A 27,121-nucleotide genomic window follows, 5' to 3' on the forward strand; every position below is an offset into this window, starting at 1 on the left:
ATAGCAGTTCTAATTACAAATCATACAAAATTGTTCCAGATATGCATTAGCTGTTAAGGGCCGTTTCTTCATTCTACCTGTTCTGTGCTCTTATATCTGTCTTTTATCTTCTTGCTGACTGATAGCTACCATAACCATATTGGCTTTCCTTGATATCATCATTTCCTACATGTCCAAAACACAAGTTCACATGAGCAGAAGTTGATCTTATCAAAGGTAAATCAGAAGTTTAAAAAAATAGCAGGGGGATTAAAAAAAAATCAGCAATATACATCTTGCATGTATTTAGGAAAAATGTGTTCTGTTGAGATGGCAATCATCTCTGGTTTCAACTGACCATGTAGATTTTGAAAGCTAAAACAGATCTAGACTTTTCCTTTTAAATTAACTGAAGCATGTGAGCTTCCTATTTAGTAATGTCATCAGCTGCAAGCTTACAGAATATAACATTTGAGTCTTAAAATTGTCAGAAGTAAGCTGATCAATACACAGTTCAGAAAAGATGACTTTTTTCCTGTAGTGAATCCAAGAAAAATATGAAGGGTTTGTTTAGTTTCGTACATGTTCCTCTCATTTTTGTCCAGTGTTTTGCATGTTTTGAGTTTTCAGTATCAAAGGTAGTGCTCTTTGTAAACAAGTGTAAGTTTACCCAGGCAACTATGCTTACACTCTTCCCTTGTAATCAGATGTGAAAATTACACCCTCCCTTTTAGATACATGATAATTACACATTTCAACCTGCAAAGAATTGTCTCTGTTTCAGTTGTTACAATGAAAAAGCTGAGACATTCAGTAAAATATATTATTATATTAAAGATCATTTCCATAATAGTTTTCAGGATTTGTAATCAAAACCATGATCAAGGTAGCTCTAGTTTTTGGAAGACTATACACGCATATAAGCAGTGGTTAACATTATTTGCCAAGTTCCACTTGAATGGCTTTCCTTTTACTTTATAAAATGCGATTCTGGAAAACATGTCAAGCCTTCCTTTTTAGAAAAAAAATCACATTTCGTATTTTACATGACATTTTTTCCCTCAGCGCTTGTTTACCTATTTTTAATGTGGACATAAAATGATAAAAATCTACATTTTTGTGATATCTTGTGAAGAGATATAATCATAACAAAGGAATCTTTTCAAAATTAAATATGTTGTAAGATTGTTTTTTTCAGCCACATATAAAAGCTTGTGAACAAAAATTTTGTGAATTCAGGTAAGATGCCTCAGACTTCACAACCAGATTTCTGAATTTATCTAGAAAGGCCCTTATCATATAAGGTAAAGGAGATAGGTAACAGGAGGTATAAAACAAATTGAAGTTGTGGATGGTGATTCATGCCTGCAATCTCAGCATTTGAGAGGCTAAAACAGGAATTTGAGTCAGGACCTTCTCTCTGGGAAAGAAAAAATAAAACCTAAAATATACAGACCTTTTGGCAAATAACTCTGACTTGAAAATATCCCTACCTGTTTAGGGAAAAGGTTTTGGTTATTGGGATTTTTTCTTAAACTAAGAAGAGAGGAAGAGAAAAAAACAACATTGGATATTAATTTATGCCATCTTGAAATGGTTTATGGAATAGAGGAATACATACTCCATCTCTTTAGCTTGCCAATTATTTAATTTTTTTCTATTCATCCAAACATTAGCATAGGTAAGTGTAGCTTAAATCTATTTTGATCAAATTATTATACAGCCCAAATCAGTATTTTTTTTCCCGAAAGAATTCTTATTGTGCCAGGCTATGTGCAGCACAATCCCAGCTATCCAAGGGGTAGAGATCAGGAGGGCAGTATGGGCAAAGAGTTATCCAGACCCCATCTGAACGAGCAAGCTGGGGTGTGCAAACAAGTGTATGGGCCCAGCTAGACTTGAGGAATAAGTCAAATCATGGAAGTTTTAAAGCCAGCACCAGGGAAAAATCACAATATACACCTAAGAGGAAAAAGAGGTAGAGATGTGGCTCAAATAAGTAAAGTACTTGCCTAGCACGTATGAAGCCCTTAAGCCCTAGTTCACCAAAAACTAAAAAATATAAAAAACAGAAACAAAGATTACCTGTAGATTTTTGTTTGTAAAATAATTCCCCAATCCCAATTTTCTCATGGTTTAATTGAAATAATACTAACGAACACTTCCCTGCATGTACTTTCCTATTTTATTGTTTGATTTTGGTTCTTTTTAATTTAATTTTCAGTGCTAAGGACTGAACCCAAGGCCTCATTCATGTTGGGCAAGCATACTGCTAAGCTAACTCCCATTCCATCCTTTCCTGCTTGTAAATCATGTTATAATCTGAAGCTTATGTTTGGTTTAGCAAATACTGTCCTTCAATATAAAACTCAGAAGACACCAAAGAATTCAATTGTCCTCATGCTTAGTCTTTTTTCATTGAGGAGAAATTGAGGCAGAAGTGGTAGAATCAAAATTTGAAACTCAGCCTTCTGACTCCAAATGGAGGAAGGATGTTGTTTCACAACTTGTTTCTTTACTATCATTGGTATGTTTTGTGCCAGCTGGGATCCTTCAAATGGAAAGGACAAATTTTTCTTTTATAGGGAGGTGACTATTTTTTAATATTTTGTAGATGAGGTAATAATTTCTTACTATCTTTAAATTTTTCAATGAATGGTTATAGCATGTTTAGTGTTGCCACGTTTCAATGAAAAAAACTACCACATTTGATACTCCCGACAATTATAGAAGGTAGGCAGAGAAAATATTTAATGTAATTGAAGGCTGAGGCTCAGAAGTATTGGATGACTATTGGAAAATTAGTCTATTAGTACTTGCTTAATATGGAAAACACCAGAATTCACCTCTACAGTTTCTAGTTTCATAGTCAATGCTTTCCATGCCATCATTAGGGGTACTAGATCCTTACACACTTATACACATACATAACACACATTATAAAACATATATAACTGGATGTAATAGGACATTATTTTAACACCAGAACTCTGGAAACTGAGACAGGAGGATTGTGAATTCCAGGCCAGCCACATAGTAAGCTTCCTTTCTTTTTTCTGCCTTTGGTCCCTCTTTCACACACACACCCTACATTCTCTCATGAATGAAAGTTTAAAAAAATGAGTGAATATAAGTTGAAAATTGTCTCAGTGTTTCCAAAACTGAAATTTTTTTTTGATTGTTGTTCTTAGGTTAGTGTTGTATTTTTATTAAGAGGCACTAACTTGGTTGTATAAAAACACAGGGGATGCATAATATAGGTAATGATTTAAGAATAAAGCTTTAAAAATAAATAAAGATGTAGAGACATGAAAGGGCAAAATTCATAAAATAAAAGTTAATAGAAAAAAAGAGTGGAAAGAGACTAATTATAAAATAAGAGGCAGAAATAAGAACTTTTGAACAGGTCTTTTAGTGAGCTAATTAATATTAGAAAAAAAAAGAGCAGGACTCTATGGTATTTTTTTTCCAATCCTAGGATTTGAACTCAGGGCCAGGGCACTGTCCCTGGAGGAGTCTTTGTGCTCAAGGCTAGCACTCTATTGCTTGAGGTACAGTGCCACTTCCAGCTTTTTTTGAGTGGTTTTCATTGGAGATAGAGTCTCACAGACTTTCTTGCCTGGGATGGCTTTGAACCGTGATCTTCAGATTTCAACCTCCTGAGTAGCTAGGATTACAAGTATGAGCCACCAGCACCCTGCTCACATAGTATCTTTAGAAGTAGAACTCTTAGGGAGGCTGGGGATATGGCCTAGTGGCAAGAGAGCTTGCCTCGTATACATGAGGCCCTGGGTTCGATTCCCCAGCACCACATATACAGAAAAAGGCCAGAAGTGGCGCTGTGGCTCAAGTGGCAGAGTGCTAGCCTTGAGCAAAAGGAAGCCAGGGACAGTGCTCAGGCCCTGAGTCCAAGGCCCAGGACTGGCCGAAAAAAAAAAAGAAGTAGAACTCTTAGGGACAAAGGTGAGAGAGAAACAGGAAATACTAGAGAGGAGGGGGCAATTAGGAAGTTTGGAAGAAAAATATGAGCAAATACAAGGAAAGGGAGGATAGAAAATATAGAAACCTAGAAAGCATGGCTTAGAGATTCAGAAGTTGAGAGGGAAAGGTATTTTCCTCATAAAACATTGTGAAGTTATAATGAATATGTTTGTATTTTTAAAAATAAAGACGTTTACACGGTTAGAAGGAAAACTAGAAATTTGAATGAGAAGTAGTCAGATATCAAGACAGGAAGGAAATGATAGTATAAGTAAAGAAGGCATGGGTAGGAAGTAGACTCAGATGAAAACCTGTGGCAGGCAGAGGTGAGAATAAAAGTCGTCAGGAAAGAGGATGATATGCCCCAGCAAAGTGCAGTGGTTAGGATAAGAAAGCTCAGTTAGCCGGGGGAGAACCCAACCAGGAGATTGTAGAAGAGTGGAGATCTGAACCAGAAAGCTAAAGAAGGAAAACCAAAGGACAGAAAAAGCAGTACATCAAAGTCTCAGGGCATAATCTCTAAGAGAGAAATGAGAAGTTGTATTGAAATTCTTCATGTGTACATTACTTTTTCTTTGAATTAGCCTTTACATAGTTAGACAAAAGAGTTTCAATTCAGAATAAGTTTATATAATGCATTGTGATTAGTGTCACCCATTTCATAATTCTTCCCCATCTCTCCCAACCCCACCCTGTTTTTTTTTCATTTCTAAGCCTAGATAGCCTACTTTGTTTTACCTATTTCTCTGAACAAAATGACTATTGTAAAAATTTTATAAAAAAGTTCCTCACAAAATTGAACTTTTCTTTTAATTTCCCCAAAGATGAGGCAAACGTGCCGCTTTTCTCCGTCTGGAGGAGAAAGCACCACAGTAACGTGTGGCAAGGAGGTTAGAGGTAATAATCATTTTTAAAACTGTTCTTTCAAACAATTCATCATTCATATCAAGTGGGAATTATGTGCAAACATTGATGGCAAAACATACTAGGTATTAATCGCTTATACGGAGGGTCGGTTGGGTTTTTAAAAACATTGAGTTATAGATTTTTTTTTCACAGCACAGGTCTTTTTAGTAGGTTCTATTTTATAGTCAACTTGTGTAGATCCTTCAATAATTCATTACTTTGATGTTACATGTACTTATTTTTCTCAGTTTGAACCATTTCTTACTCTGAGTACTCTAAAAAAGGTGTGTCCTAGGGCCTCTAGAATTTAAAATTTTCTATTTCCTCAATTATTTCTAGTCTTTCTCTTAAATAGAATTAACCTTTAGCAAAACAGTTTCCATGTCACTGTAAAAATGGGGTTAAAAATCATAGAAGACCCAAGAAATGGGAGGGAATTTGTTTTGTGTACTTCCAGTCACACCTTGGCCCCTGTGCTTGAGCCACGTGCAGCAGCATGCTTGGAGTTGGTTTCATGACCTAGGACACACATTTAATAAGAGCCTTGGAGACATCTGTCAACTGACAGGTGGTAGACACTTTGCTTGTTGTGAATACAAAACTCCTTTTTTTAAGAACTTGTCGCGATGAATTCTCTTCTAAATTTACTTTTTCATTCTTCCTTTCCTTCCTTTTTTTCTTTCTCTCTCGCTCATTCTTTCTTTTCCTTCCCTTTCCTTTCTTTTTCTTTTATTTTTTGTTGTTGTTGCCAGTCCTGGGGCTTGAACTCAGGGCCTGGGCACTGAGCTTTTTGCTCAAGGCTTGTGCTCTACCACTTGAGCCACAGCTCCACTGCCAGTTTGTTTTGGTAGTTAATTGGAGATAAGAGTCTTTCCTGCCCAGCTGGCTTTGAACCATGATCCTTAGATCTCAGCCTCCTTAGTACCGAGGATTACAGGTCACACCTGGCTTTCCTTCCTCTTCTTTCTTCTGTTTAACTCCACAATCCCTGGCTCCCTTTTATCTCAAAGTCATATGTAGCTAGGGGGAAAAAGCAATCAATGAACTGCATTACTGACAAGCAATGGTGTATAATTGTTGGAAAAACTATTTTTTAGTAATATACCAGATTCTCAAAAACAGTGGCCTGTGTGACAGGTTTTCCAATCCTAAAGGGTTTTTTCAATGGATATATATTTTATATCATAAAAACAGACTCTGGTACATCACCTGAGGAAAAAAATGGACTAATGCTCTACTTGTTTTACATGCCTTGCTAGGAAAAACAACTGTGTGTTTTTCTGTTTTTTGTTTTTGTTTTTTGGAACAGTTAATGAAATTGATTTTATTTTTCATTAGCTTTTATCATATAAAGTAAAGAGAAAGGACAGGTAGCTAAGTAAGATGACAGGATGGCAGCCAGAATTCCTGACTATCAGGGCAGAAAGAATTTACAAGGGAGCTGCCACATGTAACATAATACAGCTAAGTTCAGAACTACAGACAGTGAAAGACGCAGGCAATAGTTCAAGAACAATTGTCCTTAAACATTTTTCTAATACTTAATGCTAAGTCACTCACCTTTTAATTTTTTTTTCCCCCAGAATTAAGAAAAGCTTTTCTGTAACTTGGACTGTTATACAGAAATGTGAAATGTCATTGGCTCAGTTGGGATTACCGGGACCTTGGAATGTGCATATTGATGTACCCTGTAGCTTCAGAGATGAGGAAAGACCATATTAGTTATTTCAACAACAACAAAGCTAGGGTAAATTTGAAGGAAGTCAATTATTTTACCTGGTGTCTTTTTCCTAAGTAACAGAGAACTTTCTCCCAGGTGACAGAGGTACAGAATCACGGAATTTAAATACAGGGCATTCCTGTTTTGAAAAAGATTTTATAGGGTCACAATACCACTCTCAACCAAAAGAAACATTAAAAGACTATTGCCTTCATTTGCACTCATTTAGTCAAATTTGCCTAAAATGTGGAAAAAATTATTGATTTCATTCAGAGTATATTTTATTTGTTGTTTACTGGACTGGATTGGCTGACATGATATGATTTGTGCTTTGAGGGGTCACAACAAGCTACTAGCAGGACAATTTGCTGAATCAAGAGGTTGATTGTGTCTGGTGCCAGTCAGTCGCAATTAGGACCAGGATCAGGGAGGCCCAGGGCTTGCGCATCGTCTTGGGCAAACTACATAGAAATCAGCTCACCTGAAACTAATTGTCACAACAGAGACCTTATGCAAATGAGCCCTGGGGTTAGCGTGGGAAAAGAAAAACTGTCGCAAAGATAGGTGACCTGCTGGGCAGGGGGTCTGTTGCTGGGGAAATCTTTGTTCAGTGAGTTTTAAAGTGTTTTCATTGTTCAAAAGCAGCACGCGCGCGCGCGCACACACACACACACACACACACACACACACACACACACACACACACCACACACCAAAAAAGAAAGAAAAAATAGTAGAAAGAAAAATGAAGCATATACTCTCAACAAGAATGTGGCAAATACACTCATCTAAAATTCCAATAAAATAGAAGCCTGCTTTGGAGCATACAATAAATTGGGACTCTTTACACTTTATAAGGGCTACAGCAGGAAAATGATTTCCCTTTGCAAGGGCTTTTAAAGTTTAGGTGCTGTGCACTGCAATGTTGCCTACCATGAGTTTCATTTAGAAGTCCAGGCCCACTGCTAGCTGGGTAGAACTTCCATAACCTTTTCTACCTGTGTTGTACCAAACCAGTCTACCTCCACATGGCCATGAAGAATGCCTGTGAAGCAGTTAAGAAAGCTCTGCTTTCTAACTGAACTTTACTTTTATCTTAGGTAGAGAAGAAAGGGCAGGAGACTTCCCTATCATATGGCAAATGAGTCCAGGGAACAATGGCAGATTCTTGAATTGAGATGTTCACAGGATCAAATGAAGTAGAACTTTGTGAAATTCTGAGAATGTTTATGCAGCTCAAGTGATAGTAAATTGTGTAAGTTAAGCAAGCTAAAAGTAAAATTTTCTTTTAAAATCCTGATATACTTCCCTTTTATAACTGCTGACAAACATCATTGATAAATTGGAAATGTAATTTGATCTGACTGTAGCACTCCTCTGAAATCATCTCTAGAATGTTCAACATTACAAAAGTAGGTGAAAAAAAAAACTACTTTAAGGTAATAGTTAAAATTATGACACGTTATTTTAACTAAGTTGCTTTTGGGATCCTCCACTGATTTTTTCAACTTTTCAGTCTTGTTTCCTTAAAAAAGTATAGTTTAACATATTGACACTGCTTAGCTTCTCATTGAAGATTTGCCTGTGATAGTAAATAATGTACAGTCACACAGCAGTATAAATATAATAACAACAAAAATGCAGTGCATATTCAAAGCTTTTGTAATAAGAGAGTACTGAGCTACTTTGTGCCTAGTGAAAGCAATGGAAGAATAATCTAAATAAAAACAGGGTTAGGTGGGAAATAAAGAAGTTACATCATATTAGTTTTGGTTCCAAACATCATTTAGTTTGGCAAGTGACTGGGTCTAAGGAAGTAAGTGTCTCATTGTGCTTCCTAAAGGACTGGATTGAAATTTGAACTTGTATCTGATCAGCAAGTTCAAAAATTAACTGGGTAGCTATTAAAACACCTAAAGAAAGTTAGACATGAAAGATTTAATCACAACGTAAATTTTTTTTAAGAAAAGGAACAATTCTTTTGTTCTTCAACTACTGTCTGAAATAATTTCCACATATAGGAGACATTTCACAGTGGGTACGAAGTGCTCAGCTTTCACTCATCAAACTTTAATCAGAACTGCATTTTAGTTTTTGAATAAAGAACACTTAAAAATTTAGATGCAAATTATTTTGCATTATTCATGCTCTAAGTGTCCTTGCAGATTTAAACACTTCTGAGGCCACCTTGATTCAAGTAATTACCTAGGCCCTCACTGCTCTGTCATGAATAAGGTATTCTGTACAAGTAAAGTATGCGCCCGATGAGCTTTTAAAGTGGCTTTACACTGAACTTGTGTATTGCTTCTTGTGCATGAGTGAGTTGAACATGCGTCGCAATCTGTCTCAGGTGGGAAACCCTGGCTGGGCATCCATGGGTGACGGGATGAAACCCAAGTGTCTCCCTCCACACACATGCTCTTCCTTTGTCTCTTGTTAAGAATCTCAAAGTGAACCTCCTGCCTGCTTCTAGAAGCTGCTTCAGAATGGAACAGGGCAATAGATTCTAGGAAAAGAAATGAGGGGGAAAGTGGCAGTGATTCTCCTTAACCCTCCCATCTCCAGATTTCATGAGACATGCACTTTTCAGGCCACCTTATCTCCATTAGCAAAGGCTTCTTTAGGAGGCAGTAAGTCGCTCGTTTTCCATGGCTCTGTACATCTGCCTGCCCATCTGTCAGTCTAGTCTCCTGCACTAGAAGCTACCTCCATGCCGATATTCTTTATGAAGCGCAACTGGCTTTAGACTCAGAATCCACTGAAGAATGCATACAATGGAAATGAAAGTGACCACAGTGCATAAGTATCTAAGTATGCATAAGTATCTAAGTTTTTACACAAACACACACACACACACACACAGAAGTGGGGGGGGGGTGTAAGAGTTAAATGTAACTGGCTGAAGCTTGTAGCTGGCGTTGGTTACAAAGTGCCCAAGCCTTTCCTTTCCAACTCTTTGGCTTTGAAGAATTATAGGAATTTTATGATGTGCTATTGGAGTTATACTGGCAGAGATTACAGAAAAGGGGTTAAAGTTGGTTTATGATAGAAAAAAATTATGCAGAAACCAATAAAAATAAACACACTCAAGTAGACTAAACTTGCTGGGCTTTTAGTTTTAGTTTAACAAAGGAAGTTTAGATGAGAGTAAATGTTGCAGCTTTTAGAAAATTAGTTGACACTCATACTTGATCATCTTTACTACACAGCGGTATAATTAATATTTAAACATTCTAATAATGCAGCTTGCTTTGCATGCACTTTTCAGCCTCACAACAGTATATTTTATCTGGAATTGTGCTGCCCACTTTTATAGAGTTAAATTTAAAATAGAGTAGGGCCTTAGCTCTTATGGCCAGTAAAACATCAATAGGCAAACGAACAGGTTTCATACATCTCCTAGACAGTTTACTATTAAGACCAATATTTACCCCCAGATAGTAGATAACATATAAATTTAGTTGCCTTGTCCCTGTGAATGTTTTAAAATGATCTGAGTAGATTAAGTTTGAAAGTTGCATTTGGCTCTGGGCCACTGTTCCTCTTGTCCAAGCTAGGAGAAATTTGACTACATGTAGAGGTGATGAGAAATTAGAGCATTTGACAAACATGGTGAGAATTTTTATTTTTAATATACAAAATCACTGATTTGGTAAGACTCCTATGAATTGCGATAGTCAAATACCTAGAAACTTAACAAAGCAATAAAGCTAGTAACACACAGAGAAGTAAGCAAATTAGGAGAAGACTGAGCTAGTTTATTTTCCTATGAGAACTTTCTTCTTGCTCTAGTCTCAGGCCTGTAGGTGGTAGGGAAAAGTTTTTTCAGGTGCTGCCCTCAACTCTGTCTCTTTGAAGAGAGCTAGGTGACCAGTGCTCTTGATCTTCTAGTTTGAATGATGAGAAAGAACATTCTATTTTCCAGCCTCACTTACATGGCATCCTTTAACTGGATTTGCATGCACATATTTACTGCTCATTCTTAATAAGTGAGTAGGTGTGCTGTATTGCAAATCTATTTTGAGGCTCTGCCTACATTAACCCTTTGAGGCCTACTTCATGATAGGTACTGCTCTGTGAGAACCCTGCCACTTCATGAAGCATGAAGCCAGGATAAATCCAGGATACATCCATGAATGCCAACAGTGAGGCTTCTCGTTTCTCTTAATATTTTGAGATCTTTGCAGTTGTGTTTTGCACAAATCCAGTGTGCAAAATTAGGCAAGTTAGTTTTAAAGGATAACAAAAGATAAACAATGGAAGAAGATCAGTATAAGATACTACACTACAGAGGAGCAGTCTGTGAACAGAATTCCATTTTGAAAGAATCAGGGAGATCACATGAAACAGATGTCAAGAGATGGTTTGCACAGCCTACTTTATTTTCTCAGGTCAAAAAGACAACCTTTTTTTTTACAGATTGTTGAACAGGATCATATTTATTCCTGATATTCAGAACCAACAATTCAGTGTCTTTGTACTTTATTGAGTTGGTTTTGAGAAAAAAGAGTTAAATGAAGTTAGCTTACAAATAACTAACTGCCCTCAGACTATTTAAAACCTGCCATTGAGGTGGTAGAGATAAGTTGAACCCAACTGCTGTCACATGCATGGGAGTTTGACAGATAGGTAAGTTTGAAAGTGGACAAATTAAAAGCATTTTTCATATGCTAATCTCCACTTGCACAAGAATATTTTTTAAAGGCAGCCTACTGACAGGGTAAATTACTTGTAGAAATTATGAAACACAAAAAAAGAAGTAACTACTTGGATGAGAAAAGTCTTCTGTAGGATCTTAATTCCAGATGAGTATCATGACTGCACTACACTAGCGATATTGTGGAAAGAAAAATCACCTATACAAAAAAGCAATTTTTAACTTGAGTAGCAATGCCTCCTATTTTTAATTGGTTAAAAGTTATATCTGATGTTTTTTTTTTAGCTGCAAAGAGAAGGCAAAGTGAAAGCCATAGTCTGTCTACCTTGCCCTATAGGTGGTCGTAACATGCTCATAGTGAGTGTGAGAGAGCCAGCAATGTCAATCAGAACTTACAGATCAACCCACAGCAGTGAAATCTGAGAAGGTTTATAACAAGTGGGCAATAGTTTCAGGCCTCTGGGAGAACACATAAACTAAAACTTCATGCTGGGACAAAACAGGGCAGGACATTTGAGGTAGCAAGTGAGAAACCCTTATTCTTATTATGACAAAGCCTCGCCCATGCTTGCTGAAATGTCACTGGGTTGTTATTAAATGCTTACCATTTCTCTGGCTTTGTATTGTTCTACCAAAAAGCTTTTGGAGTTTCCTTTAACTTCAGCAAGTATTAAAATGTATGCATAATTTCTGCACTTCAGTTTTGAATGAGAAAACTTCCCATGCTTGTTGAGTTTTCCTTTATTTAAGAGAGCACTTTTATCATAATAATAATAAAAATAGAATGCTGCATTCCTTTTGTTCCAATGCTATAATAAAGTTACCTTAGTATTAAAGGGTGATGTTAATTAGGATGCTGGTAACTTTGTACAACTAATGGAAGGTAATAAAAATGTAATTAAAATGAGTAAGTGAATTTAAAATGTATTAAGTTTTTGAAGTGAGAACTAAAGTTGCTAAAGAGAAATTTTAAACACTAAATGGCAATGGACACAAAAAAGTGTATGGGTTAAGGTTAATATAAGTTCCTATCTTCTTGCAGGGAGTCTGCAGGCTCAGGAAAGTTAAGTAAAAGTACCCATAACCAGGTTTGAACTTTGTTATTAATAAGCTCTATGATTAACTTCTAAGCCATAGTTACAACACTTGAATCATTTATACGTGTATGCTACTCTCTTAGGAGGGAAGTAGCAGGGCCCAGTTTTGGCATCTGAGTCTTCTTCATGTTGAAGAGGAGCTTAATATTTAGGCAGTAAATGAAATGCTTTGCTTTGGCCTTACTTTCAAGAAACTTATTACAATAGTCAGTTTACTTTTTAAATGGAAACTCCAGTGAATGGTTGGTGGCTAGGTTGCTAATATGAAGGAGAAGTCAGTAGCATTAACATTCTTTGACTGGGGAACACACTAGGAGCTAGATAAGAGACCAGAACTGATGACCTACCTCCTGCTCAGGGAAGAAGGACAGGCCTGGAATGTCTGCAATGTGTTTCTATTTCTGTCACACCTACTGTGGCCACCCATCTGGCCTGAATCAATCAGCCTCATCCCAGGGCCTTGCTCCCGTCCCAGCTGAAATAATACTGGCCTTCTCCTGTGCTGTCTTCAGGAGGGCCCTGCTCACCACTGCTTGGGGACGATTTCTTAAGAGACTTACATGTCTGTCAACATTGCTGAATCCCATTCTGGAACTCAGCGAGAATTTTTTTTCTTCTTAAAGTAAGAGTCTCATGGACTTTTCTACCCAGACTGGCTTTAACCACAATCCTCAGATCTCAGCCTTTTGAATAGCAAGGATTTAGAGCATGAACTACCAACTCCCAGTTGAGAATCTTATTTTTATTTGTTTTATTTCTTTATTTTATTTTTTTGTTGGTTGTGGAGCTTTAACTCTGGGCTTGGGTACTGTTCCTGAGCTCTTCAGCTCAAAGCTAGTGCTCTACCATTTGTGCCACAGCACCACTTCTGGTTTTCTAGTGGTTAATTGGAGAGCAGAGTATCATGGACTTTCCTGCCATGGCTGGCTTTGAACGTGGATCTTCAGATCTCAGCCTTCAGAGTAGCTAGGATTACAGGCTTGAGGCACTAGCACCTGACAGAATCTTACTTTTAAATGGTGTTATTTTAGGTAGACTTTGCTTTCTTAGAAACAATACCTGGGGAAAATGGATGAATTATTGGAGATATATTTAACCACAGAAAGTAAAAGAATGATGCCATATCATTGTGTGTGTGTGTGTGTGTGTGTGTGTGTGTGTGTGAGTGAGTGTGTGTGTGTGTTGTCTGGAGATCATAATTGGGCTTTGAGCATGTAGGCAAGTACTTTATAACTAACTACATTCTGAGCCTATAATCCAATTTTCTTTTAAAATTTCTTTGCTTTAAATTTAAATCATGAACCAACATACTGTTCTACCTGCAGCAGGTAAAGACAAGGTATGAGACAATGACTGGGACTTAGTCTTAAGAACTTTCTTATCCATGCCATTCTTTTTCATGCTTAAAGAACTAATGTCAGTTACCAGATTCATGCGTATCCACCTATGCCTCTGCTTTGAGACCATTTTCCTGACTTTGCTCATGTGTAAATCCTGTTCTTTTGCAATCCAGAATCTATGCTGCCCCATCAGATCTCTACACACTCAATGACCTTCACTTGATATTCCTAGTATTAGACCTCTGACCTCTACTAAAAGTCAAGCTATTTACCAGTTAAACTAGCTATGATTCAGGACCACATACCACTCTTCCCACAGGAGACCTCAAAACTTACTGACACTGGCTTTAGCGAGTGAAATAACATGGCATAAAACTACTCATTTTCCCTATCTGCTCAGTTCTCTATTGCAGTGGGAAATACCACCCTATCGTAGACCTCCCAACCAGGAACCCCAAAGTTATTTTTGTCTCACCACTGTCTTTTTTACTCCCCACATCCAGTCTGTTACCAACCATTGCCACTTTTTCTTTGCCAACATTTCCTGAATCCACCCCTTTTCTTTTTATGCTCATAGTTGTGGTCTTAGACTAGACTTTGGCCTTGGTCCACTGAGACTTAGCAGCATCTTTCCTCTCTCCTTCTACATGTGCATAGCAAACTCTAGCTTAATTAGTTTAGTAATGTTGATGAACTTCATTTTCTCCTCTCTGTGCCCTTGAGTGGCACATTCTTTCTCTTCAGGCTCCATTGTCACAGGCTTTGCTATGCTCTGGAGAGGATTCTAATGTCCAGTTTATACACCTTATCTCATTCAACTACACCAATCTTTTTTCTCTCTTTTTAGAGTCTAGTTCATCTGTCACCTTTACTTTTTTATTCTATCATTTCATCTTTGCTTCAGAAACCTTTCCATGTTGTACAAGTTCCTGAAATACATCCCAAGATGGAAAATCCTGAAACTTTCATCTTTCTTTTCCTTCCCTCCTTTCTGGTGAATCAAAATCTCATTATTTTGAGCATGTCCAAGTTAAAAACATCCACTTTTACTACCTGTCTCCAGTGACACTTGGCAGTTACCTAACATTTCTGCACCTCAGTTTCTCCATCTGCAGAATGGAATAATATAAAGAATAAATAAGAATAAATGCACTCGCATATAGTAAGCACTATTTTAATTTTTGCTGTCATTATTACCATATCTCAAAGGACAACTTTTAGTCACCCTCCCCCTCACCTTCAGTTACCATCACATTGTGTGCTCTGTTATGTAATCATTGGGTGTAAATTTTGATGATAAGTGTGACTGGGTAAGTAATGAGGTTTGAACTCAGAGACTTATGCTGTCTAAGTAAGCACTCTCCCATTTGAGTCAAGCCCAAGTCATCAGGGTTTCTTTTTTCTGATTCTAATAGTAGCTATTAGCTCAGATATCAAGGACAAAGTAAATTGAGTGTACCTGGTATGTTGGTTAAGTGATTCGTAGAATGAATGGAGTAATGACCAAGGCAAGTCCTTCAATTCAATGTATGTACAAAAAGGGACAACAAGGCCTTTTCCATGAAAAGAGGAGCAAAACTCTCAGGACATGCTTGAGTTGTCCATGAGGTGGAAATAAATGCTTCAGACAATGATGAAGCCTTACATGCTCTTTGAAGAGGATTTTGAAGAAGATGATAATAAAGGTGATACTAATGATGAAAATGTCTCCAAATCTTCCTTTAGGTTAAGACTGCTTTAACTCTACAGGAAGCATACAATATTCCTCCTCAAATTAGTTTTTTCTCCATTACATGGAAGCGTGTTTTGCGTAAGAAAATACATCATGCAGCATGCATGAGATTTATTTCTCAGAAAGCAGAGAAATGGTAAGAATTTTAAGTGTTCTACCTACTTATTTAGATCTCACATCAGGAGATAAAACAAATGAAAACTCAGACTTGTTAATAATTTACATTTCAGCGGAAAATTCATACATGCTATTAAGATACCTCTAAGACCCAATATAGAAAATACAAATAGCTTACATCCACTGAGTACTGCAGAAAGAATTTGTCTGAAAAAGAAAACATCATCAGTTAAGATAAAAGCGTTTTCAGGGGATGATTGAGAGGATTATAATTATATTTATTAATGTCAGGTGATATTTTTGAAGTGTTCATAATATTCATGAAGATGATCACTCCATTCATGAGATTTTTTTTTTTTTATAGAAAATCTCCTGGCACTAAGTGACCACCTGGAAGGTGGCTTACATACAGGGAATTTCTTTTCAGAAAGCCACAAGTTACTTTTTTCTACCAGCTTATGCAAAAGTTTCTGGAGAAGGGAAAAGCTCAAGCCAGAGGAAGAGGGGGAAGGATGGGAGAGGAGAAGAGAAAGAAGAGGAGGAGAGGTGAGGAGAGGAGAGGAGTGGAGTGTGAATGACAATAACTACCTCTGTCCCTTTGGTTTTTTGTTCTTTTCATGTCACAGAACATTTTAGTTGAGCTGCCTGGGTAACTGCTCTGGAAGGTTGGAGTATCTGTAGAGGAAGGGGGGGGGGGTGTGATTGAGGGCCCTCTGACACCATCTTTTGTTGCATTGAGGTGTTTGATCCTCTTTCCCTTTCTTCTAAAACCAATCCCATCCCTTTAAAAAATGGATAACCAGCACTTCTTTTACTTATTGTCAGCTTTTAGAAAGTTACTGGGGGAGGGTGAGTATAGAAGTTTAACTGGTTAACTCTTTGAGTACTGACATGCTACTGAGGCTGAAAAGCCTTCTTTCTGAACAGGAAAGGTTTGCATCATTTCTACTAGGTAACCACTGGCACAAAAAGAACAAGTGAGATATTTGAAGGCCAAGAAATAAAGTATCTGTATTTAAGATCTTCAGACAGAAAAGTTATTCAAGCTTTGAAATGAGACACATCTTTTGCTTTTCTTAGTATAAATCATGTGAGAAATATGACTGCCACTTGAACAAAATATGACAAGATACACTGATTTTCAGTCCAAGAACAACAGGCTTTGGTAATAAGTAAATGGAAAGGAAGTCTTCCAAACTGAGAGGTATAGCTGTGTGACAAGAAAAGAAAGGAGACTCTGAAGGGAAAGTATAGAATTGTGTTCCAGTCTCCTAACAAAATGGGAATACTTCCTCCAGAGAAGGGAAACAACTCACTATAGAAGAAAAAATAAAAAGCTTAAATTAATTGCCAAAAAAGAAAGCAACTTATGGCTTTTAGATTGTGACCTACATTCTGCACACAATAATGATGTTCTATGGTGGTGATAGGGTTAATAACCTAACATCATTCATGTAGTGTTTTTTGAAAATTGAATTTTACTGCTACAAAGTAAATGTAACAGCCCTCTGGAGACAATATTACAGGCACTTTATTGTTTGCTAAGCTGATGTCATCTTTCTACAGACTGACTTTAAAACAAAGGCAGAACATTTATTACAAATATCACTGTGTGAAAGGAAATCTACTGAAATATTGTTTAGAAGGTGTGCTGATAAAATAAGTATTAATACTTAGCTTTGATCATCTTGCACTGTAAAGTTAAGGCTTCAAAAATACTTTTCATGTGATCTCTTTTCAAGACAAACTCCATCATGGAAATTCCTAACCAGGATGCTAATGCTAATTTGTTTAAGCCTCATGCTTGCTTTAAATACATTTTTAGTCTCTAAGGCAGTTTCTTAACAAAGTTGATGAGCATGTGTGTGTGTGTGTGTGTGTGTGTGTGTGTGTAAGAGAGATTAAATAGCATCTTTCAAAGATGATGTATGTGTGCTTTAAGAAACAAAGTATGGAGGCGAAGCTGTTTCGTTTCTATAATGAACTTTCAAAATCACCTGTGAGTGGTGACTGCAAAGTTAGCAATTTAAATAAGCTCTTTGAGGCCCTGCCAAGCAGGCATTCTGCATCGCATGTTGCTTGCAACTGAAAGTTGGGTCTGTGTATCTGAGGCACATGTAACACAGTGTAATACAGCATGAAGTTGTTTGTGGATCACACAGGAGCTTCTTACAGTCTCATTTCCACATTGCAGCCCTTGAAAATGTAACAAATGAGCAGACATGTTTGGCTTTTCCTTACAAGGCACAAGTAATTTGTTTGTAAATCAGTTACCTTTCAAGGAAAGTTTAAATTAGGAGGAAGTCTTGCTTTGATGTTTTCCCACTTAGAAAGCCAAAGAGCAAATTAGTGATCATTTTTGGAGCAATAATGGTAAGGAAGAAAATATAATTTAGGGAGCTACAGTGTCTCAAAATAACTTTCAGGTAAACAAATAAATAACAGCTCCAAAGACTGAAATTGCCTGATAGTGTCTTTCTAAGAAAATGATTTATGTCCTGGGTTTGTCTCTGAAGTCTGTCTAGAAGGAAAACACAGGTTAAAGAAGTTAGGTTAGAGGAAAATAGATACAATAGATACAAGGTAGGTATACAACTGTAGGAATCCCATCTAAGGGGTTGTCTGGAGATACTCAGGAGATCCCTAGACTGCAGTCTCACAAATATGTGAAAGTGCATTGCTGATGTAATTTCTATTAGTTACAAGTGAATCTGTGTGTAACTACTTGCCATTCTCAATAAAGGCTTAACTATGTCCGTGGACTATGCCCCAGAGAAAGGTACCTTATTCTGGTTGTGATTAAACCAGGAAATGAACTGCAACATCTTGGAAACTTGTTTCGCTATTAAGTATACCTCTCTATAGGAAAATCCTTTTTTTTTTTTTTTTTGCGGGGGGTGGGGGTTTGAACTCTTGGGCTGGGCACTGTCTCTGAGCTCTTGGCTGAAGGCTAGTGCTCTACCACTTGAACCACAGCAACACTTCTGGTTTTCTGGTGTTTAGTTGGAGATAAGAGTCTCACAAACTTTCCTGACCGGAGCTGACTTTGAACCATGATCCTCAGATCTCAGCCTCCTGAGTAGCTAGGATTACAGGCATGAGCCACTGGCACCCAGCTTGAAAAATTATTTTTTATAGCTTACAATTATTGGGAACATTTTAGTATAAACCAGTAGCTACTAAGAATATGCAAGACTTTACATTAGCACCAAGGTCCCAAGGTGTGCCCTCTATGAGTCACAGATAAGTCAGAAAGTACCATATGGCAGAGCTCAGATCAGATCCTGACACATTCTGTGTATTCAAAGTAATTTTTGTTGAATGGCTGGATGGTGAATGAATAGTGTGATGATGAAGGTAAGTCGTTCAGTTTATGTACAAAGAGGGACTATGACACCTTTTCTTTGAATAGGTTAGCAAAGATTTAAGAAAGGACAAGCTTGACCTGGTCTTTAAAAATTGAATATCCTCGCCAGGTAGGTCAAGGCAGGAATTATCCACTGGTGGTAGGTATAGTGCCCAGAATATGGTATGATAAGGTTCTTTTATTTCTTTTTTATTTTTAGCACAGCCAGTTCTGCCTTCCTCAAAGCTCTGTTTGGGAACTTCTTTCCTCCCCCAGTGTCATACAGTATTAATACATGTAAACACACACACACACACACACACACACACACACACACACACACCATCGTTCACTCCATTATGGGAATTAGAGTTTACACACCCTCACATTAAAAAAAAATTTTTTTTATTCATCTTCTGCAGAGTGAGGAATGGCATACCTATTCTTCACATTTATCCCTAAAACTTGCTCCTTGGTTTTCCCATCAAGAAAATTCATTTTGACTGAAAACTGTTCTTGAATGTCTGATCCATAAAAAGGAATGAAAGGGGTGGGGAGGGGTAGTTAGTAAATGTCTAAGACATCCAAATGGATTTGAGATTTTCTTATCCACTTATTAAAGCTACTTTTGAATTTCCAACTTAGCAAAAAGTCTTGTGGGACACTCCAAACAGTTTGGGACACTTTCAACTCTGTGAGGCCTTGTGTCATTACCTCCGTAAATAGAATCAAGCTTCCTCTCTTCCTCTCTTCCGCAGCTCTATGCTTCCTTGCCTTTGATTCCCTCTGTTGCTTTCTCGCTTGGCAGGCCTTTCCTCTTCCACCAGCCAGACAGTCCATAGGCAGATGTGTCTCTTGTTCCATTTGCCAGCGGCCACCGCCCCCACCCCCCCCATCTTAGCAACTTCTTGCCTTTGAAGTCTCTATTACTGATACAATGACTTTTGTTTCCCTCTCATTCCCTTTCTCACTGCTGGGGCTTCTTCTCTCCCTAACCCCTTTAGTTACATCTGCTTCCCCTTCCATTCAGCTTGTGTTAAATCGCAAAGCATTCGATGTAACTTTAGTTGGTCAGCTAAGTACTCAATCAGCATGCATTGCTGTCTTCTGATTTGTAGGAAAGGGGGCAAGAGTGAATATGCTGTCTAAGAACTCTGTAAATGATCCAGTCCAACTAAAATGGGAAATTGACAACTAATAAGAATAAAGAAATGAGTTTTTGTTAAGACTATAAATCCTACAGACTTAGTTCTTGATGCCTGAGGTAGACACTGTATCCTTCATATGGTAGTCAGATGGTGTAGAGAATGTAAAGAGGAAGGAATGAAGGGAGGTGCATAAATAATTGCAATGCTTATTAGTCAACTGGGGTTCTTTTTCTGGAATTCATTAATGGATTTTTAAAGGACTCTATGAGCCACCAAGAAATATATGTAACGCTTTGTACATTGATGCATTTTCCTGGACAGTGTATGCCTCCCTCTCTGTACCAAAAATAGAAAAAAAGAAAAAGAGAAAGAAAAATCATCACTGCAAGTGAAGATACCTATTTTGTCTATGCATGTCTGTGGTCTTCTTTTTTTATCCCAGCATATTTTAACTTCCCACATGATCTGAGCACTTTAGAAAGTAGAAACATAGGGTTTAAAATTTTACCTTATTTAAAAGAAAAATATTTAAACCACCTGCCAGGTTATACAATTCACTTTTTTTTATTATTTTAGTTTTACTACAATTCAAAGACAGGTCTTTTTTTTTTAAACAATGGGTATAATCACACATCTGAACATAAGAATTAGTTTTATGCAGTTCCATAGAAAACCAAAATCTTGAGGAACACTTTCAAAACAACCAGAGAAAAATAAACCATTCCTTATGTCAGTCTTGTTAGAGAGGGATTAAGAAACTGGCAATTATTTTGGCGACCTTAATTGTTGCACTGCAGGAAAATATGTAATTAGAGCACGTTCCCAGGCCTGCACACCTGCAGCACATCCTACAATATAATGTCAACTTTCAGTGCCCGTTGGTGCCAGGTTCTAGCACAACCAGTCACAGTGACACTCTGAGAACATTTCGGACTCATGTAATGTGGCTTCTGTGTATGAAAAAAAGCAGGCATTTACCCTGCCACACAATGGAGTGCATTGCTGCAACACTGGTTTCATTATTTTCTGACGCCTACTTTCAGCTCTGCCCTGGTTTACTTCATTTGAGGTTTTATTGTTACGGTATAATAGTCCTGTACATTTTTGAAATTCCTTTATTATTCAGCTTATTAATACAGTACTGACTTGATTATCAGGCTGTAGTTGCGCAGCCTGAAGATTCAGTGCATTAGCTAAGTCAGAAGCTGAGTAAATTCTTGGTATAATGAGAACAATTGCTTGACTTTCTAAATGGGCTATGGTAAGTCTCTATATGTCACATTCTGGAATTGACTATAGTCTCTATACATCTTTTTTCATATAAAGAAAGCTTAAAATGTGTTCTTGCTAATTTGACACTGATCCAGGGCCTAGGCAGACTCAGTCATGATTCTCATTAGCTTTTTCTTTAAATGGTTTTGTTCACCAAAAAGAAACTGATGGTAGGAAAAGTAGGTAGGGTGAAGAAATAGTACACAGGGTGTCTGCTTTTCAGATAATACCATAATCTGGCATACTGATAGTTAACAGACTTTCCCCCTAAGGGAGATACACTGTATTTTGCTATCTGACATGTTGTCATATATAAAGAAATCAATTGGTAATTAAATGATGCACCTTGTGAAGATGACAAAAGGCATTTGGTTGCAAAAAGAGAACTGGGTTTTGAGGGGTTTGTAATGAAGGCCTAATGACTATTCATAAGAGATTTTCAGTCCGTTGATCCACTTGACTGGAAAGTTCTGCCCTGGAGAGTTAGTGCTGTCAGTTTCTCTCACCTCAGAAAGCCGCCGCAATCGACGGTGTAGAGGATGAGCGAGAAATTATCTAGTTGTTGCTCTAGGCTTGTCTTAGGTCAGATGCAGAAGGCACATCTGGCTTCCTGTAGGTACAACCTCAGGACATAAACTTTGACTAATTTCTAAACCATAAATATGTACAAGTGACACTGAATAAATCACCTTTTATTCATATTTCCTTTATTTTAGAATCTATGCAATTGGTATGGTATCTTGCTACTTTGGCCCTAGTTTTTCCCTAAATTTAGGAGGTACATATTTGTTAGGCTGAGAGTAACTGTTTATGGAAGTTGCCAAGGAACAAATAATGGGTGCTTTATATAATCTGACAATATATATGTTAGATCACTATTTCATTAAAAACAGAACAGGTACTGTCAACCATGGACCAAGCACAGGACTAATCTTGAAAGATTAAAAATATGGGTGAAACAGAGAGCAATTCTTCATGGTTCCTTTCTCAAGGAACATGGAAGAAGCTATAGTTGAGTTGTAGACCACCATAGAATCTTAGCATCCAGGAATGAGTTTTGTTTGTTGTAATTTGTTTGAAACAAGGTCTTGCTATGTAGCTCAGACTACCCTCAAACTGATGATCCTCCTATCTCTGCTTCCTGAGTACTAGGATCAAAGATGTGTAACACCATGAATTTCCTAAAAACTTCTGAAGTTGACAGGTGATATAAAATTTTCTTATAAATGTGTTGCTCTTTCCAATGGCCAATGGCGAGATGAGTTGCATAAGTAAGATCTTCTCAGGACATCCATTCTCATCTCTAGAATCCCAACGGAATGGTAGCAGCCAGCAGTTTTTGTACATATTTATTCTGGGAAAGTGCTTCTCTATGTTATCTTATCAAGCAGCTCACCTAATCAAAGGTAAACAGGTTTATCACCTCATTAAGGCTTGTTTTATGGCCATTTGAAAGTGATGTTTGAGTTGAAACTACCTGTCAAGGTCCTCTTCTACAACATCTGTGAGAGGCTTTAATCTTTCAATATCAGAGTAACTTAGCATGTAAGATATATTTACAAGACATCACTGGTGAATCTTGCCTATGTGTTGTGGTTACTGGGTTTTACTGATGAGTTTGCTGGAGTTGTCATGGTGGACCAAATGAATGGATAGATGCCAAAAATACAATTACACTTACTAATGTACATTGATTGCTTGTTTAGGTTATAAAACAAATTTAAAAATACATTAGTATTTAAACTCTTTTATAGCTGAGCTAATGATTGCTTATAATATAGTGTCTAGAGAAGTATGTTCTATAATACCTGTAAATCCTAGCCACGTTATCTAATTAGTAGACTTTGATTTAAGTGGCTATAATTATGGAATTGAATAGTTGCCTCTTTAAATGACAAAATGGTAAATTTAAATATATAAAGATGTTGACTTGATTATTTAATATTTGTAGCAAAGACAAACCACCTAAATAGAGAGATTAATTCCACATCAGTGTGACATTAAAAGGGAGAGAGCATGCCAAGAATCCCATTAATTTGGGATATAAGTGCCTGAATTTTCCTAAAAACACTTACAACAAAGAATACCAACATGACAATATCTAACGGTTATACCTAAGGATAATGTGGTAAGCTGAATGTGATTTAAATCTTCACAGTCTCACACAACAAAATCAAGGATGATACATTCCATCAGATGCTAAACACAGTTACCATTTTTAGATATATAAAGCCCTCTGCTAAGTAAGCTTTCTGTAGACATCACTTCTTTAACTCTTTCTCTAGGATGTTGTCCCTGGATAGTCACTCTTCCCTTTGCTCTACTTTGAATATACTTTCAATAAAGGTGACACCATTTGAAACCACAGTGTGTCACGTGTACATCATTGTCATTCTACCATGTGTTTAAGTGAGACAACTATGGTTCTAAGAAAGCCTCGGTTTTCACTTAAATGGTTGACCCGAATGGAAGAGATGACCTGTTTCTTCTCTCTCTATGATTTACTTCAGCTATTCCTTTTGAAACAAATGTTACTATACCCCAATTAGATCTCATTTCATCCTTCATAGACTTAGAATTTCCATACTTCCTAACAAGAACTTTACTTGAATGGGTCTATGCAGTTTTCTGCTTTTTGCCCTATTTGCTTCCAAGGCCTCTGAGTCAAACACATTCAGTGTCACAGTGAATAACCAGTATGATAGCCACCATTTGCTTTTCCCTTTTAACTTTTGGGAGTTGCTTCTAAACAAAACTGCTTTGAAGGGCTTTTTTCCCCAATTTGTTTATCACAGAAGTGGCTACCCTATTGGGCTTTTTATTCTAAACACACAGGAAACAAACGTTAATGCAGTTTAACAAATAATGTGCACAATTTTTAAAAACACTGAATTTACTGAATCCCCATATTGTGTTTTCATGCTGGTCTTTCAGAAAACTCTAACACAATACTCCTATAAACTAATCTTAGCCCTGGCAGGCCCTATTGGAACTAATGGGGCCTGACAGTTCTTCAGTTAAAAATTATACATGAGGGTCACTTTTCCTTAAATTATCTATTGTATGCCAGCTGTTCACAACTGCAATGCTCTATTTTCTTTGCATTGCTACGAGTGTCTCACTTGCTCATTCTCTCCACAGCAGTTCTTCCTCATAGCTTCTATGGAAGTCACTAAGACTTCAGCCTACCTATATGAGAATCACGCTAGAGTTGCATTTCCCTAGTTTTTCTTTTCTTTTATTGTTTTTTCAGTTCCAAAAAGTGTAGAGTGGCTCATTTTGCCTACTTCGAGCCATAGCACTTAAGTTATATTATAATTCCTTATTTGATGTGCAACTTTATTCTATTTTTATGCTCCTAAATAACAGAATGTTAAGTACCTGTGAGTGGCACTTCCGATGTGAGCACTATCAAAGACAACCTCTGACAGCTAAAACTCCTAGGTTTTTTTCCCCTTTGTTTTGCTTTCTTTTGTTTTAATGTTTACTTGGGAAGAGAAGGGTCAAAACCAAGGGCCTTCTTCTGTTTTTTCTTTTGGGGGGGGGTCTATTAAAACTATAACCAATAGAACCATTGAATGAAAGAAAACAATTCATCCAATCCCTGTATTAGAATGAAGTCCCTCTTCTTGAATGTTTCTCATTAACACAGAAGAGTTATCTTTGGATTATAATTAGAAACAAGGTGTGTTTTCTTTTATACTTACCACCCCATACCCCTGTAGAAATGTTCCCCACCCACACAGTTATTAGAATTCCTGGCCAACAAGTGCCTGGGGTTATTATTAAGCCTTTCCTCACCCCTCACCCTTTTCAGGGTAACAGATAGCAAAGAGTGGATGTGGCACAAAGGTTAGGCATTCAGTGATAATTTCTGCTTTATTGGTAAAAATGGGGAGGTTGGGTGGGGGGATTTCCTTTAATTATAAGTGTGATGTTAATAGTTATTTCTGTAACCTGGTTAAAAAAATACTGCATATTTAGGGACTAATTTTTCGCATGTGTCACCCATCTGTGTAGTAAGAGGGTGACTTGGGCTTTCTGAATCTTCCAGGTTTTAGGGAGAACACAAATTTTAACTGGTTGCTGTAGAAACTTGGTCATCCAGATGCATCTTAAGTATTTATTATTTTTTTTTTTAACCTGGGTGGATAAGTTCACAGCCTGTAGCAGTTGGCCAAGGTCACCTATTGGTAGAAGTGACATGGCTTTTCCCTTTCCACTGTGTGGTCGCCAGGGGTCTGGGGGCATTAATATGCAACAGTTCTGCTTTTCTTTCAGAAGGACTTGTACACTCTTTAAACAGAGGCACACAGTTTGCAATTGCTGCAGTAACGGAGTAGGTGTATAGAAGCTAGGACCATAGCCTTGTCCAGTTGAAGATAGAATAAAACTGACAATGATGCAATGGGCCTGGCATGTAGACAACTCTGTGGGATGGATGAATGGTGCTGCTCTTGCTGTCCCTCCGGTGATGGTAGGCTCTATAATAGTTAGCGTAGGAAGGGTGGTGAAAATTGATATGCACTATTACTACATGTATAAAACTTAACACTGGGGCCATTGCACAGGTGGGGGGTTCCTGTTTATTGATTTTTATGACTTTGTTAGAACATACGCTTAATGCTTTTATACACTAAGAACTCTGGGAGGGCTCACCTTAGCTAATAAACCTTCCTGTACTTTGCAATCGCTCACAGTTTACATGGGGACTCACATTATCCAGTACAAACCTCAGCATCTCCCTTTGACTTGGGTTTAGGAGTGCCATAAAAAAGCAAAGAAATTAACTATAGTACTTACTTTGAATTTTTTTAAACCTGTCCACTCCTGCTATGAAAATGGCCCCTTATTCTAATTACTCATATTTCCAAGAAAAATTAGTCATACAAACTTACGTTATGTGTTGTCGCAGAGGTTGAAGCAAATTAGGCTTCCAATAAGACAGTACATCAAACAAAGTAGCATGTTCTTGATGCCGATGACTTTTTTTTTAGAATTATGGTTGGACATTTTTGGCAGGCAGATTGTCTTTTGCTCTATCAAAATGACAGTTTCTTTTGTAACTGCAACATTCATAATTAGAAGGAGAGAAGCAATCTGCCCAATTTAATATACTCAAAGAAGTTTGGACTTTCTGCTAGTAATTTCATTATTTTTAAATTTGAATTAATTGACTTAAAATAATATAGTTAGGAAGTATAACCAGTAGGATTACAAAAGATTTTTTTTCTCCTTAAAAAAAGTTTCTTTAGTGATTCTAAAGCAAATTCTTAGGTATCAGAGACTCTACATTTTTATTTATTGTCAACGTACAGATGGGTTACAGTTTCATATGTCAGGGAGTGAGTACATTTCTTAAACATGCAGTGTTTATAATCCTCCCTCTATTGAAACATTTTCTGGGTGAATCTTTGCCTTTTGTTAAGTAAATATTCATAAATAAAAAAAAGTTTCTTTTTTCTTCAAGCACAGTGCTCTAAGTGTTATACTTCACATGAGATTAGAATTCCCTTTTTAACAAGAAATGTACACACTGCCCTACTATGTAACTGCACCCTCTTTGCACAACACCTTGTAAAAAAAATTATGTTCAATTAATAATAAAAAATATATATAATAAAAAAAAGAATTCCCTTTTTACACCAGGTGCCCTGTTCTGAGATTCAGAACTGGAATGCAAATATTCATCCTTGCAACATTGCTGAAAGAAGTTGTAGGACAAACCCTGGGAACAAGGTCACTTTCAACAAAAAAAAGTTCTCCAACTTTCCCATGCTTATGAGGCTGGCTGGGCTTAATTAAAGTCAGTGGATGACCAAAAGA

General features: G+C 37.2%; 1 protein-coding gene across 7 annotated transcripts in view; it reads left to right on the forward strand.

Annotated features, from left to right (window-relative positions):
- The window catches only part of Zeb2 (zinc finger E-box binding homeobox 2), a 130,424-nt gene that overhangs the window by 33,012 nt on the left and 70,291 nt on the right, over positions 1-27,121 (forward strand). The window contains exon 2 of one of the 7 annotated variants that reach the window (XM_048345527.1): positions 12,853-12,938. The exons of the other annotated variants lie outside the window; for them this stretch is intronic. Coding sequence (XP_048201484.1) covers position 12,938 — 1 coding nt within the window. The 5' untranslated portion in view covers positions 12,853-12,937. The remainder of the gene's footprint in view (positions 1-12,852; positions 12,939-27,121) is intronic. 7 annotated transcript variants of the gene reach the window in all.

This window comes from Perognathus longimembris, chromosome 4 (assembly GCF_023159225.1).
Source record: "Perognathus longimembris pacificus isolate PPM17 chromosome 4, ASM2315922v1, whole genome shotgun sequence".
In the NCBI taxonomy this organism is placed as follows: domain Eukaryota; kingdom Metazoa; phylum Chordata; class Mammalia; order Rodentia; family Heteromyidae; genus Perognathus; species Perognathus longimembris.